This window comes from Phacochoerus africanus, chromosome 4 (assembly GCF_016906955.1).
Source record: "Phacochoerus africanus isolate WHEZ1 chromosome 4, ROS_Pafr_v1, whole genome shotgun sequence".
Lineage (NCBI taxonomy): Eukaryota > Metazoa > Chordata > Mammalia > Artiodactyla > Suidae > Phacochoerus > Phacochoerus africanus.
In genome coordinates, this window is record NC_062547.1 from 15,139,080 (window position 1) to 15,151,933 (window position 12,854).

Below are 12,854 nucleotides of genomic sequence, written 5' to 3' on the forward strand. Positions count from 1 at the left end.
TGTCACCATGGTGAGTTACCTAGAATTGCTGATTTTTGACCCAGTTTTCACCTTTTCATTTTCTTCCAGGGTTTTGTAGTTAAAATCATTAAAGCATAACTTTCCGATATTTTATAGGAGATACTTTGAGATGTTTTAGGATATTTTGCAGAAATATTTGTCCTCCTTACTCTATATGGATTTATCTAGAATTAATCAGGAATTGGTTTAGGCTTTTTATGTTTCTTTGCTTAGGGAGAAGTTTGTCTGCTGAAGTTCTTGCCTCTCAATTGCAGTCTGAATGCCTTTTTGTGGAATATCAAGATTATCTTGCTGCTGTTCTCTTGGGGTACTGTTGGTTAAGGATCTAGCATTGTCACTGAAGTGGCTTGTATCACTGCTGGAGCATGGGTTTGAGGCTTCAGGCATGGCCAAAAAGAAAAAAAAAGATTATTTTGTTATATCATAACTTCTGTCCATTTGTCCTTTTTTTTGGAGAAGTATGGATATTAGAGGATTTAAATGGTAACAGGAACTCTCCTGGTCTTTGGACTAAAATGAAAAAGAAAATAATCCCATGCTTGGGTCTCTCAATTAACAAAGGCCATCAAAGTCATTTATTTTGACATAGACCAAGTTGTTTTGTTTGGGTGTTCATTTTTGTGTTGTGTGGGACGAAAGCAGCCAGTGAAAACTGTGCAAGAGAACTGTTTTAAAAATATATTCTAACTGCTTCAAGGTTTGCAAGAATCTGAAGTAATAAGTGAAATCATGAGGATGAATAAATCAAGTTTGGGATTTTTGTCTGATTTTCGGTTGTTGATTCTCCCAAGGGTCATCTTCTCTAGAGGAGGACTGGCACTTAGAAGAGCACTCAACTTTCTTCTTCAGTGTTATTGTTCCTGGAAGGATTCTTTGATGCAATGGACTGTCCAGAAAGGGGACCCCTCTCCTGGGGCTTGGAACCCTAAAGCTAGCATCTCAATGAAGCCCTTGTGGGATCACCCAGAAGAGGTTTCCTTTCCATGTTCCTTATTATTGACTACACATAACAGACAGAATTCATTTTACACTTCACTGCCTTGTGGTTTTCAGAATTCATAAGCAGAAAGAGAGTAATGGAATCTTAGGTTTAGGGAAAAGTGAAAATTAATAATGACAATACTTAGTGTAACATTCTGCCTTAAAGTTTGAATATTATGTGTATTTCCTCATCAGGTAAATGGAAATAGACTTTGCATTCCACTGACCTATTTGATTATCCAGGCCTGACTTATTGGCTGTCAGTATAAATTGTATAAGTTAAAATCAGACATCAATTAACTTTGGTAGACTAAAGATGGAATTTAGGATGATTATAAGGGATCCAGGGGGCAATCAGGGCAGCCTCATCCTCTGCCCTGATCTTCTCAAGCCCTTGTTACCCAGTGAAGCCCTCACTCTGTGTCCATTAGGTGACCTGATAAAAACAAGTTCATGAGTACATTAGAGCAGCTAAGTGACTTATATCCAGACAATATTTTTTGGATCTCACAATGTGCTAATGTCCACGTTCCTATGTTTGTTTTCCCATACCTATCCCAATCACTTTAAAAATTCAGTATTTCAACTTGAGGAGTCTCAGACAGAACATGGAAATTATATTTTCTGACCATAAAATTAGTAATATAAACTGTAGATTTTGAAAATATTAAAAAAAAACAAGTTTACACATAATCTCTCATTTGGGAGTAAAAGTCCTAATTATAATAATTTATTTTTGCATCACTTTTTCTAGACATTAAATTTTAATGTGTAGAAGACAAAATCTATATTAAATTTTATAAGTGAAATTTTTAAAATGAGTTTTATTCTTAAAAGTCACATATAAAACCTAGCATCTTTAAATACGAATTGAGTATCATTCACTAATTTTTACCTATATTATTTTTACATGCTTTGAATATGCAAACTATTATATCTTTTTTTCAAGTTACTTCACATATACATTTTATTAAAGTCTTATTCGTCTCCAAAATTATTACTTCTAATCACTTCTTTAGTCCATTATATTGATAGCCAAGGAAGTTTTGGTGATTACAAAGACAGAAGGAGATGTAGTTCCTTTCTTCTGGTTTTCATATGTCTTATAAAAGTAATTTTGAGTCCAGAATTTAAAAAAAAAAACTAAGAGAGTTAACTCAGAGAAATTTTGAGGTAGCTCTTCCTAGACAGTTTTGACAAGAGAAGGAATCATCTGAGAAATTATAAGAGTACTGTTAAAAGGCAGAGTTTTGAAGTATTTCATCCTTTTGTGGTTCATTTTTTCTTTCTTTTATTTTTTTAGGTAAAGCATTCTTTCAACCATACCAAAAAAATGGAGAAAAAGAGAAATGTGACCGAATTCATTTTAATCGGTCTTACCCAGAATCCTCAAATGCAAAACGTAGTGTTTGTGGTGTTTTTGGTTGTATACATGATAACTCTTTCAGGCAACCTGCTCATTGTGGTTACTCTTACCACCAGCCAGGCTCTGAACTCCCCCATGTACTTCTTCCTCACCCACCTTTCCTTGATAGACACAATTTATTCTTCTTCCTCAGCTCCTAAGCTGATTGTGGACGCCCTTAACGAGAAGAAAAGTATCTCCTTTATTGGGTGCATGGCTCAAGTCTATGCTGAACACATTTTCGGTGCTACTGAGATTATCCTACTGACGGTGATGGCCTATGACCGCTATGTGGCCATCTGCAGACCTCTGCACTACACGACCATCATGAGCCACAGGCTGTGTATTGTTCTGCTGGGAGTGGCCTGGACTGGAGGATTTCTCCATGCAACCATTCAGATTCTTCTTATTGTCAGGCTGCCTTTCTGTGGCCCCAATGTCATAGATCACTTCATGTGTGACTTGTACCCTTTACTGAAACTTGTCTGCATGGACACTCACACCCTTGGCCTCTTTGTTGTAGCCAACAGTGGGTTCATCTGTCTACTTAATTTGCTCCTCTTGTTGGTCTCATATGCAGTTATCTTGTGCTCCCTAAAGCACTATAGCTTGGAGGGCAGGCGCAAAGCCCTTTCCACTTGTGTCTCTCACATCACTGTAGTTGTCTTATCTTTTGTGCCCTGTATCTTTGTGTATCTGCGCCCAGCGACCACTCTGCCCATTGATAAAGCTGTTGCTGTCTTTTACACTATGGTGGCCCCTATGTTAAATCCCTTAATCTATACCCTCAGAAATGCTGAGGTAAAAAATGCTATGAGGAAACTCTGGAGGAAGAAAGTGACTTCAAATAATGATTAAACAGACTTTTTGAGCATTATGGATAAAGTAATAAAGGCAATCTAGTCTAAGCCTCTTGAGCTATAGATGAAGATTTCAGCTCTAACAAGGGTTAACAATACTTGCAGATAACCATTAAAGCTTGGACTGCAATCTAGATTTACTGTCTCCCATCCCATATTCTTGTCATCAAACCTTAATGCTTCTTAATCAATAAAGATTTATCTGTTACCTGGAAATCTGAAATGTATTCAGAAGTTAAAAAGTATGAATCTAGAATATTGGATTCATATAAAATTTTCTTATTATTAACATTGAGATGTTTGTTAGTGCTGATTATGAAAATAACATGTTTAATGTTATTCCTTTACTTTGGGCTCAATATAAGTTCTTTTGTGAATTTTTTTGTTCATTAAATCTTTGTTGTACATGAAATGAGATACAAATATCTATAAGACTGGCATTGGATTAGGTATTTTCCATATCGTTTTTATTTTTAATTTTTTAAATTAGAAATTTTTTATCAGGGTAGAGTTGACTTACAATGTTGTGTTAGTTTCAGGTGTACATCAACGTGAATCAGTTACACATAGACATAGAGCCATTCTTTTTTAGATTTTCTCCCTCTATAGGTTATTGCACAATATGGAGTAGATTTCTCTGTTCTTTACAGTAAGTCCTTTTTAGTTACCTTTTTTATATATAGTAGTGTGTGTGTGTGTATATATATAGTAGTGTGTTTTGCTTTTTAGGGCTGCACCTGCAGCATATGTAGGTTCCCAGGGTGGGGCTCGAATCAGAGCTACAGTGGCTGGCCTACGCCACAGCTCCCAGCAATGCAGGATCCAAGACACATCTGCAACCTACATCCCAGTTCATAGCAATGCCAGATCCTTAACCCACTGAGGGAGGATAGGGATCAAACCAGCAAACTCATGGTTCCTGGTTGGATTTGTTTCTGCTGCTCCATGATGGGAACTCCAATAGTGTGTATATGTTAATCCAAACCTGCTTATTTATCCCTCCTCCCTACCCACATTTCCCCCTTGGTAACCATATGTTTGATTTCAAAGTCTGTGAGTCTATTTTTGTTTTGTAACTAGGTTTTTTTTGTATCATTTTTTATTAGATTCCATATATAAGTGATAACATGTGATATTCGTCTTTCTCTGACTTACTTCTCATAGGATGATAACTCCTAGGTCCATCCATGTTGCTGCAAATGCATTATTTCCTTCTTTTATGGCTGCATAATATTCCATTGTGTGTATGAATGGATATTTTCCATATTGTATCTGTCAGGGTCTAGTCAGGGCACAGTCAGGGCACACAGTAATTTGAAAAGATAAAGTTTATATACAGTTATTAATTAAATCAAGGTATTAACTACAAAAGGGGTAATGAGCACTCTAAAAAAGGCCCCGGGGCTGAGACATGAGTATCCAAGGAAGGAACACATTTTTTTTTAATTTTAAACTTTTATTGAAATATAGTTAATTGACAATATAGTTGTTGTGAAGGAAGGAACCTATGTAGAAGCTGGACTTCCACCTCAATGCTGGGATTTCAGTCATTTTGAGAACATGTAGCAGTTCTCCATTGGATGGTAGAGAAGTTCCCTGGGTTGCCCTGGGGTAGAACTAGTTCTTAGTAGCTGGACTGAGGCTCTCAAGCATGAAACATCTCTGGGACTAGCAAGACAGAAGCCTTGCACCAGAGTGCTGACAGCCTGAGATGGGTGGACAAGGAAATGAAGCGCTGACTGACAATGAGGAAAAAACCCTCCTGGTGGTAGATTGATGAAGGCTGTAAAAATCACTGGAGTCATACTATAGAGATGCCACTGAAACTCAATGGGACACTGTCCATGAAGGTGTCAATAAAACTCAACCAAAGTAAGAACAAGTCACCCCTCTTCCCCACAATAATGCTCATTGTTGAAAGCCACACAGGCAGAACAAGAAGAAAAGAGAAACACATTTAAACAAAAAAACAGATGTGCCTTTCAATTCTCTCTACTGACAAAACTTAACATTTTTCAGGCCATGGACAGGAGAGAAATGCTTACAAAATCCATTTTCATTAATATGGAGCAGGCCAAAAAGGGTTTATTTGCAGCTGGGAGGCAATTCCTTTATAATTGGCATACAAATCTCATCCTTAATTCTTACAACCCATTTTATAGGCTTTTGAGGCTCAAATGCATGGCAGGAATTGACCAAACCTTAATTTCAAGTCAGAACTGAGATATAAACTGAGATGTGATTTTTTTATCCACATGCTTTTTGCTCATTACACAGCTCTAAGGATTCCCTTTCTTAGTTGTTAGTTAATAGTGGCAATAATTTTTCTGTTGTAAAGCCTAAAAATAAGTTAAAGTCTAAGCTATTGAAATATTCTGGGGAGTTCCCATTGTAGCTCAGTGGTAATGAACCCAACTAGTATCCCTGAGGATGAGGGTTTTTTGTTTCCTGGCCTCTCTCATTGAGGTAAGGATCTGGTGTTGCCATGAGCTGTGGTGTAAGTCACAGACATGGCCCGGGTCCTGCATTGATGTGACTGTGGCTGTGGCTATCAGCTACAGCTCAGATTCGGCCCCTAGCCTAGGAACTTCCACATGCTGCAGGTGCAGCCCTAAAAAGCAAAAAAAAAAAATTGTATAACTAATTTGTGATACTTTCATGTAATTCACTAATTATTGGTGATATTCTGGTTACCTCACCAATCCTTTAACTGAAGATGCATAAACAGAGATGAACATTCCCTTGGAGGTGGTATTGTAGAACAGACTTAAACACCCTTTTTCTCTCTTTTTTAAAAAAATTTATTGTAGTTGATTTATAATGTTCTGTCAATTTTTGCTATACAGCAGTGACTCAGTTATTATATATATATGTATATATATATATATATGCATACTTTTTACATGCTTGTTCTTTAAATTTTAACTCTGAATTGTCTTGGTTCAGTGAATGTAGCACTCTTCAAAGTGTAAATGAGGAGTGTACTCTTCTGTCCTTTGTCAACAGAGTTTGTGATGTGGCTGTGAGAGTTAGATGTTGGAATCAGAATGGAGGCTGGGATGTCAGGAGAAAGTGAAGCTATGGAAACATATGAAAGGAGATAAGCATCCAGGGACAAAACCAGAACTGATATCCAAAGGTGAATGAAACTCTAATATGGCAGAAAGGCAGATCACACATAGGTCAACAAGATGCGTCCCTGACACCACGCTACCCAGGACGTTTCAGAGTGGTGGGAAGAAAGTTGAAACGGGAGAGGTTCCTGGGGCACAACTCTAGGATGTCTTCTTACCCATTTCCAGTTTTAAGGAAATTTATTATTATTATTATTATTAATTATTATTTAATAGTTATTTCCCCAATACAGTTTTTTTCTGCTGTACAGCATGGTGACACAATTACACATACAAGTACACATTCTATTTTCTCCCATTATCATGCTCCATCATAGGTGACTAGACCTAGTTCCCAGTGCTACGCAGCAGGATCTCATTGCTAATCCATTCCAAAGGCAGTAGTTTGTATCTATTTTTAAGGAAATTAATAAAAATGTTCAGATAGTTTGATAGGAAGCAGGTCAGTGAAGCTGGTATAAGTGGTTAAAAACCTTCACATAGCTTCTCACTGAGCATGTCAAATAGTTCCAGAGTTGATCATTCATGAAGCAGCCTTTTATTAAAGATGATCTCTACTCATATGGCATTTCATTGATTATGCTAAATTTTTTTCCTTGTGATTCTGCTTCCTATATCCAGGACAATTTTAATTCTCATTACAAGTATAAAAATGTTATTTTATCAGGTATATCTTATCTCCCTTTGAGTCCATGCATCCATGTTCCTCAGACCACCCTGCTTCCACCACTAACTCATTCTTGCCTGTTTTTATAATTTCTCCTATTGCTAACCATCACCATCAACACTCTTAGTTTTGCTCAATTACACTCACATTATGATTTTTATGAATAGTTTGGATTTATGAAGTTAAAAATCACAAACTTGGTATCATTATATTAGAGAACCAACCACATACTGTGTAAAATCATATAATTTTTCTTCTAATGTTTTAAGATGAAAATATATTTTTTGTATGTGAAGATATGTGTATAACATTATTTCTTCATTAACCTTGTTTTGGGGCACATGATTCTATAAATTCTCATAGTTGTCATAATTGTGCTTTATAAAGGCCTATGGCTTGATATAAAATTAATATGCCTTAAAATTCCATGTTAATTCTTCATCTCTTGAACTTTCTGCTATCCTATGTAGTTCTTCTATGAAAATCATTATGAAAACTGTCTCTCCACATTTTGATTTTCATACTTACTTAAATAGAGCAAAATAAAAATATTTGGTTCTTCTTTCTCTAATCATTATGAAACAATCCCAACAGAGCTGAGCAGGGTTTTCAAAAGAAGATAAACTATTTACATATTAAATGATATACTCTGCTACTTAATTTGAATGATTATTTTGTTCGATATGCTATACATACATTAAGGCTTTGCTTTATTCAGGCCTATAACTCTGCTCCAGTCTGTATTTACTTGCTAACTATGGTTCTGGTTGTTCTCATTCTTTTTAATGTACAACTTCATATAGCAAAGGTTAGGGCTAGGATAAAGATGAAGATTAATTTTGGGGCTTTGTTATATGAAGATGTTAAAGTTACTAAAATAATACTTGAAAGAGTGGAAATACAGTGTCTAACTTTGAAATTAGTAATTAGAAAAATAGAATGAAGAAAATAAAGGCCTTGAGGAAAATAAACTTAGCCAATCCAAAAGAATTCAAGTGATGTTAAAAGGGGGGGGGTATAAATTGCATCCACAAAATGTTGCTATAGTACTACAATGGAAGCAAAACCAATGACTAATTACACATTTATATCCTCACATGGTGACTTTATTTGAGGGGTGATAGTCCTTGGAATTTACTTCCTTAGCAAATTTCTAGCATTCAATGCAATGTTATTAACTATAGTCACTATGCTATACATTAGATCTCTAGATATATTATTATTTTATTTATTTTCCCATTGAAGTACTATTGACATACAATATTATAGTGGTTTCAGGTGTACAACTCGGTGATTTTTTTGAAGGACTGCTTTTCTCATTAGACCCATTTTAACATTCGTGTTGTTGGCAATTCTTTATGATTTTCTGAGAGGTAAACTTGGGAAGGGCTTTTAAGTTTTATTCTAGCTTTTTAAATAAAATTATTCTTTTTCTATTGGATTAGAATTGACATATAGTTTTTTTAATTGCAGTATAGTTGAGTTAACAATATTGTGTTACTTTCAGGTGTATTGGACAACAATGTTACATTAGTTTTAGGTGGATCGCAGAGTGATTTGACGTATGTATTATGAGATGATCACTGTAAATTGAGCTACAATCAGCTTTTTCCTCTCTCTCTCTCTTTTTTTTTTTGGTTTTTTAGGGCCTCACCTGCAGGCATATGGAAGTACCCAGGCTAGGGGGCAAATCTGAGCTGCAGACACAGGCCTACACCACAGCCAAAGCATTGAAGGATCTGAGCTGTGTCTGCAGTCTATACCATAGCTCATGGCAATGCTGGATCCTTAACCCACTGAACTAGGCCAGGGGTTGAACCCGCATCCTCATGGGTACTAGTTGGTTTCATTTCCACTGAAATGCAATGCGAACTACTATCTGTCAACTTTTAAAGTTATTATTGGCTATATTCCCTATTCACTTATGTTACATTCTTAGGATTTACTAATTTTATAAACTAGAAATTTGTGCCCCTAATCCCCACACTCCCTTCCTCCCTGGCAACCAGTTTGTTCTCTGTATCTAGGTATCTTTCTGGTCTGTGTTTTTTGTTTGTTTGTTTTGTCTTTTAAGATTCTACCTATAAGTGAAATCATCTGATATTTGTTTTCCTCTGAATGACTAATTTTGCTTAGCATGATTCCCTCTAGGCCCATCCATGTTGTCACAAAAGGCAAGATTTTATTCTTTTTATTTCTGAGTAATAGTCCAGAGTGTACATCTATATCTCAATATACCATATTTTTATGCATTCATTCCCCCTACCCATCTCAATATGCCTTCTTCTTCTTATCCTTAATTGTGGAATATCCTTCTTACTAGTCTTCAGGTAGTTCTCATAGGTAGTTACTCTATGTGTGGTTTTAATATATTTTAGTTAAAAATATTTTTTTAGAGCCACACCTGTGGGATATGGAAGTTCTCAGGCTAGGGGTCAAATCAGAGCTGTGGCCTCTGGCCCACAGCCACTGCAATGAGGGATCCAAGCTGCATCTGCGACCTACACCACAGCTCAAGGCAACACTGGATCCTTAACCCACTGAGTGAGGTCAGGGATCAAACCCGTGTCCTCATGGATACTAGTCAGCTTTGTTACTGCTGAGCCACCACAGGAACTCCCTGTGTGTGGTTTTAGTTTAGGTGTGCCCATGGGGGGATGCAAGCTCAGCATCTTTCTACTCTGCCATTTTGTTCCTGAGCTCTCTTATCTTTCAGCACTTTAAATGTGTCATCCTTCTGCCTTCTGACCTCCATGGTTTCTGAGAAGAAGTCAGCTTGATTTCTTCTTAAGAACTCTTAATGTATGAAAAGATGATTCTCCCACAGCTTTCAAGATTCTTTCTTAGACTTTCAACAGACTTTCAACAGTTGGGGATAATGTATTTCAGTGTGGATTTATTTGAATTCAACCTCCTTGGAGATTGTTGAGTAATTCTTGGATGTGTAGATTCATGTGTTTTATCAAATTTGGGATGTTTTCAGACACTTTTTCTTCAAATATTCTTTCTTCCACTTTTCCTCTCTCTTATCCTTCTGGGAATATCATTATGTATATGTTGTTTAACTCAGTGGTTTACCGCAGTTCTGTTAAGCTGTGTTCATTTAAAAAAAAAATTTTTTTCCTCTCTTCTACTCAATAATCCCAGTTATACATTCTCAAGTTCGCTAGTTCTTTTTTTTTTGCTTTTGATTGAAGCCTTTTTATACTCTTTTATTTATTTATTTTTTAATTGTTATTTCCCCAATACAATTTTTTTTCTGCTGTACAGCATGATGACCCAGTTACGCATACATGTACACATTCTATTTTCTCACATTATCATGCTCCATCATAAGTGACTACTAGTTCTTCTTTATCTGTTTAAAACTGCTGCTGAGCTTGTTTAATAAATTTTTAATTTTGGTACTATATTTTCAGATACATAGTTTTAATTTGGTTCCTTTTTGTAATTTACTTTTTACTAATATTTTACTAGTATTTTTTATTTTGATGAGCCATTGCTATTCTGGTTCCCTTTATCCCTTTATCTATGATTTTCTTTTGCTCTTTGAGCATAGGTAAGACAGCTGATTTAAAATCTTTGTCTAGATAATCCTCAGAGACAGATTATAATAATTTCTCTCTCTTTTTCTTTCTCTCTTCCTTCCTTCTTTCAGACCCTGCAAATTGCTATACTTATTATTTATCATGTCTTAAATTTTTGTTGATAATTAGATATTTTGAATATTACAATGTTGTACTTCTGGTAATACGATTCTCTTTTGGGGGGGTTGTTTCCTGTGAGTGTATTTTTTTGCTTAGTGAGTCTCTAAATTATTTTTGTAAAGACTGTATGTGCATTCACTAAAGTTTCTCTTCTTTAGTTGTGTGGTCAGCTAGTGATCCTTAAACACTTTGAGCAAAAAAACAACATACTCTTCCTGTCTTTGGGATTGGCTTTATGTTAGGGCACTCCTTGAACATTTAACCAGACTGTTTACAACTCTTGTCTCTTCAGTTCCTATCTGCAGAGAGCCTAAAGGTCAGTTAAGGGTGAAAGTCTAGGGCATTCTCGGATTTTACGATCATGTGCCCACCCTGATCATGCATGTGTCTGTCTAGATTCCCTGTTATACTAGTATCTTCAAAAAGCCCTCGTTTATCACTTATTTCTTTCCTTCTCTGCTTTCTTCCCAGGTTTTATTCTCTCTGCTGCTTGCTCTGTCTGTCATCCCTTATATCATGTCACTGTGACTAGCAGATTTGCTTTGATGATTTTGAAAAAAAAAAAAATTCCCTGGAAGTCACTGTGGCCCTGAGAAATTTCACAGGCAGATAAAACAAAGTCAATAGCTCTGAATAGCCAGCTATTCAGGGAGCCATTAGACAAGTGAAAACATACAATGCCTACTGGGTCTGTGTTATTCCCCCTAATCTGAGCCAGCTACAATGGGAATGTGGGTCGCCATCCCCATGGCTGCCACTGAGTTGGAGGGCGCAGAGTGGTGGGTGGATAAGTTAAAAGAGCTAGTTAGTAACTATTACTACTAAGTAACCTTTACCCAGTAATTGTTATTCTTGAAAAACACTGTACCAGGTATATTTAGATGTTCAATGAACACTGATAGAAAAAAAGAAATAAAGAATTTGGTTTCTCTATAAAACAGAAACAGACTCATATACATAGAGAACAGACTCATGGTGGCCAAGAAGGAGGGAGGAGGGAGTGGGATGGACTGGAAGTTGGGGTTAGTAGATGCAAACTATTACATTTAGAATGGCTAAGCAATGAAGTCCTACTATACAGCACAGGGGATTATATCTAATCCCTTGAAATAGACCATGATAGGAAATAATATAGGAAAGGGAATGAATATACATGTATGACTGGGTCACATCGCTGTACACCAGAAACTGGCATGACATTGTAATGCAACAATGCTTTCTATATATCCTTTACTATAGTGAAAAGAATTCAGGTTCTGACTGTAGTTCAATGACAATCCAAGTGATGTAGATGATTTCTAACCCTTGTTGTTCTCTGATCAGAAGGACAGTAGGAAGAAGGTAAAAATATTTATTGGGCATTTTGTCAAAGGCTCCTAAAATTAAATACTTTACCCTTGAGGAAATATACAGAGGTGGTTAACCCACTTGAATAATCAACTCCTCTCTCTATATTGTGAGAACAGAAGGAGTTGAGAAGGCAGGGCTGTGAGGATTTCTAGGCAGTGCTTCTCTCTGATACCCTCTGTGGCTAGACATAAGATGCTAGTGATATGGTGAGAGAGAGCAGGATAAGTACTAAAGACCAAAATATGTGGCTCTGCTCTGAGCATAGACGCTCTGAAAATAAGCTTGGAAGAATTGGCTTTGGAATAGATCTCATCCAGGGGACTTTTAATCAACTGCTGTCTTGATAATTGGATTTACTTTGCTAGCCTTAAAAATAGCTCTTACATATATGTATATTCTTTTTATCATATATCTTCCATCATGTTCTATCCAAGAGACTGGATATAGTTCCCTGTGAGGTCCCTGTGAGGTTCTCAATGTAATAGCTTGCATCTACTAACCCCAAACTCCTTGTCCATCCCACTCCCTTCTCTCTCCCACCTTGGCAACCCCAAGCCTGTTCTCTATGTCTGTGAGTCTGTTTCCATTTTGTAGATAGGTATATCGCTGGGTCACTTTGCTGTGCAACAGAAATTAGCACAACACTATGAATCAACTATACTTTAATAAAAAAGGGATTTCATTGGAAAAGAAAAAAATAAAATAAAAGCAGTAAAAAAAAACCTTATG

At 36.3% G+C, this 12,854-nt stretch overlaps 1 protein-coding gene across 1 annotated transcript; it reads left to right on the forward strand.

Moving 5' to 3' along the window:
* The first annotated feature begins 2,320 nt into the window (after positions 1–2,320).
* LOC125124047 (olfactory receptor 4C12-like) lies at positions 2,321–3,265 on the forward strand. The gene has a single exon (XM_047774225.1). It carries the CDS (start codon positions 2,336–2,338, stop codon positions 3,263–3,265), a length of 930 nt encoding a protein of 309 aa, XP_047630181.1. The 5' UTR covers positions 2,321–2,335.
* The last annotated feature ends 9,589 nt before the right edge of the window (positions 3,266–12,854 follow it).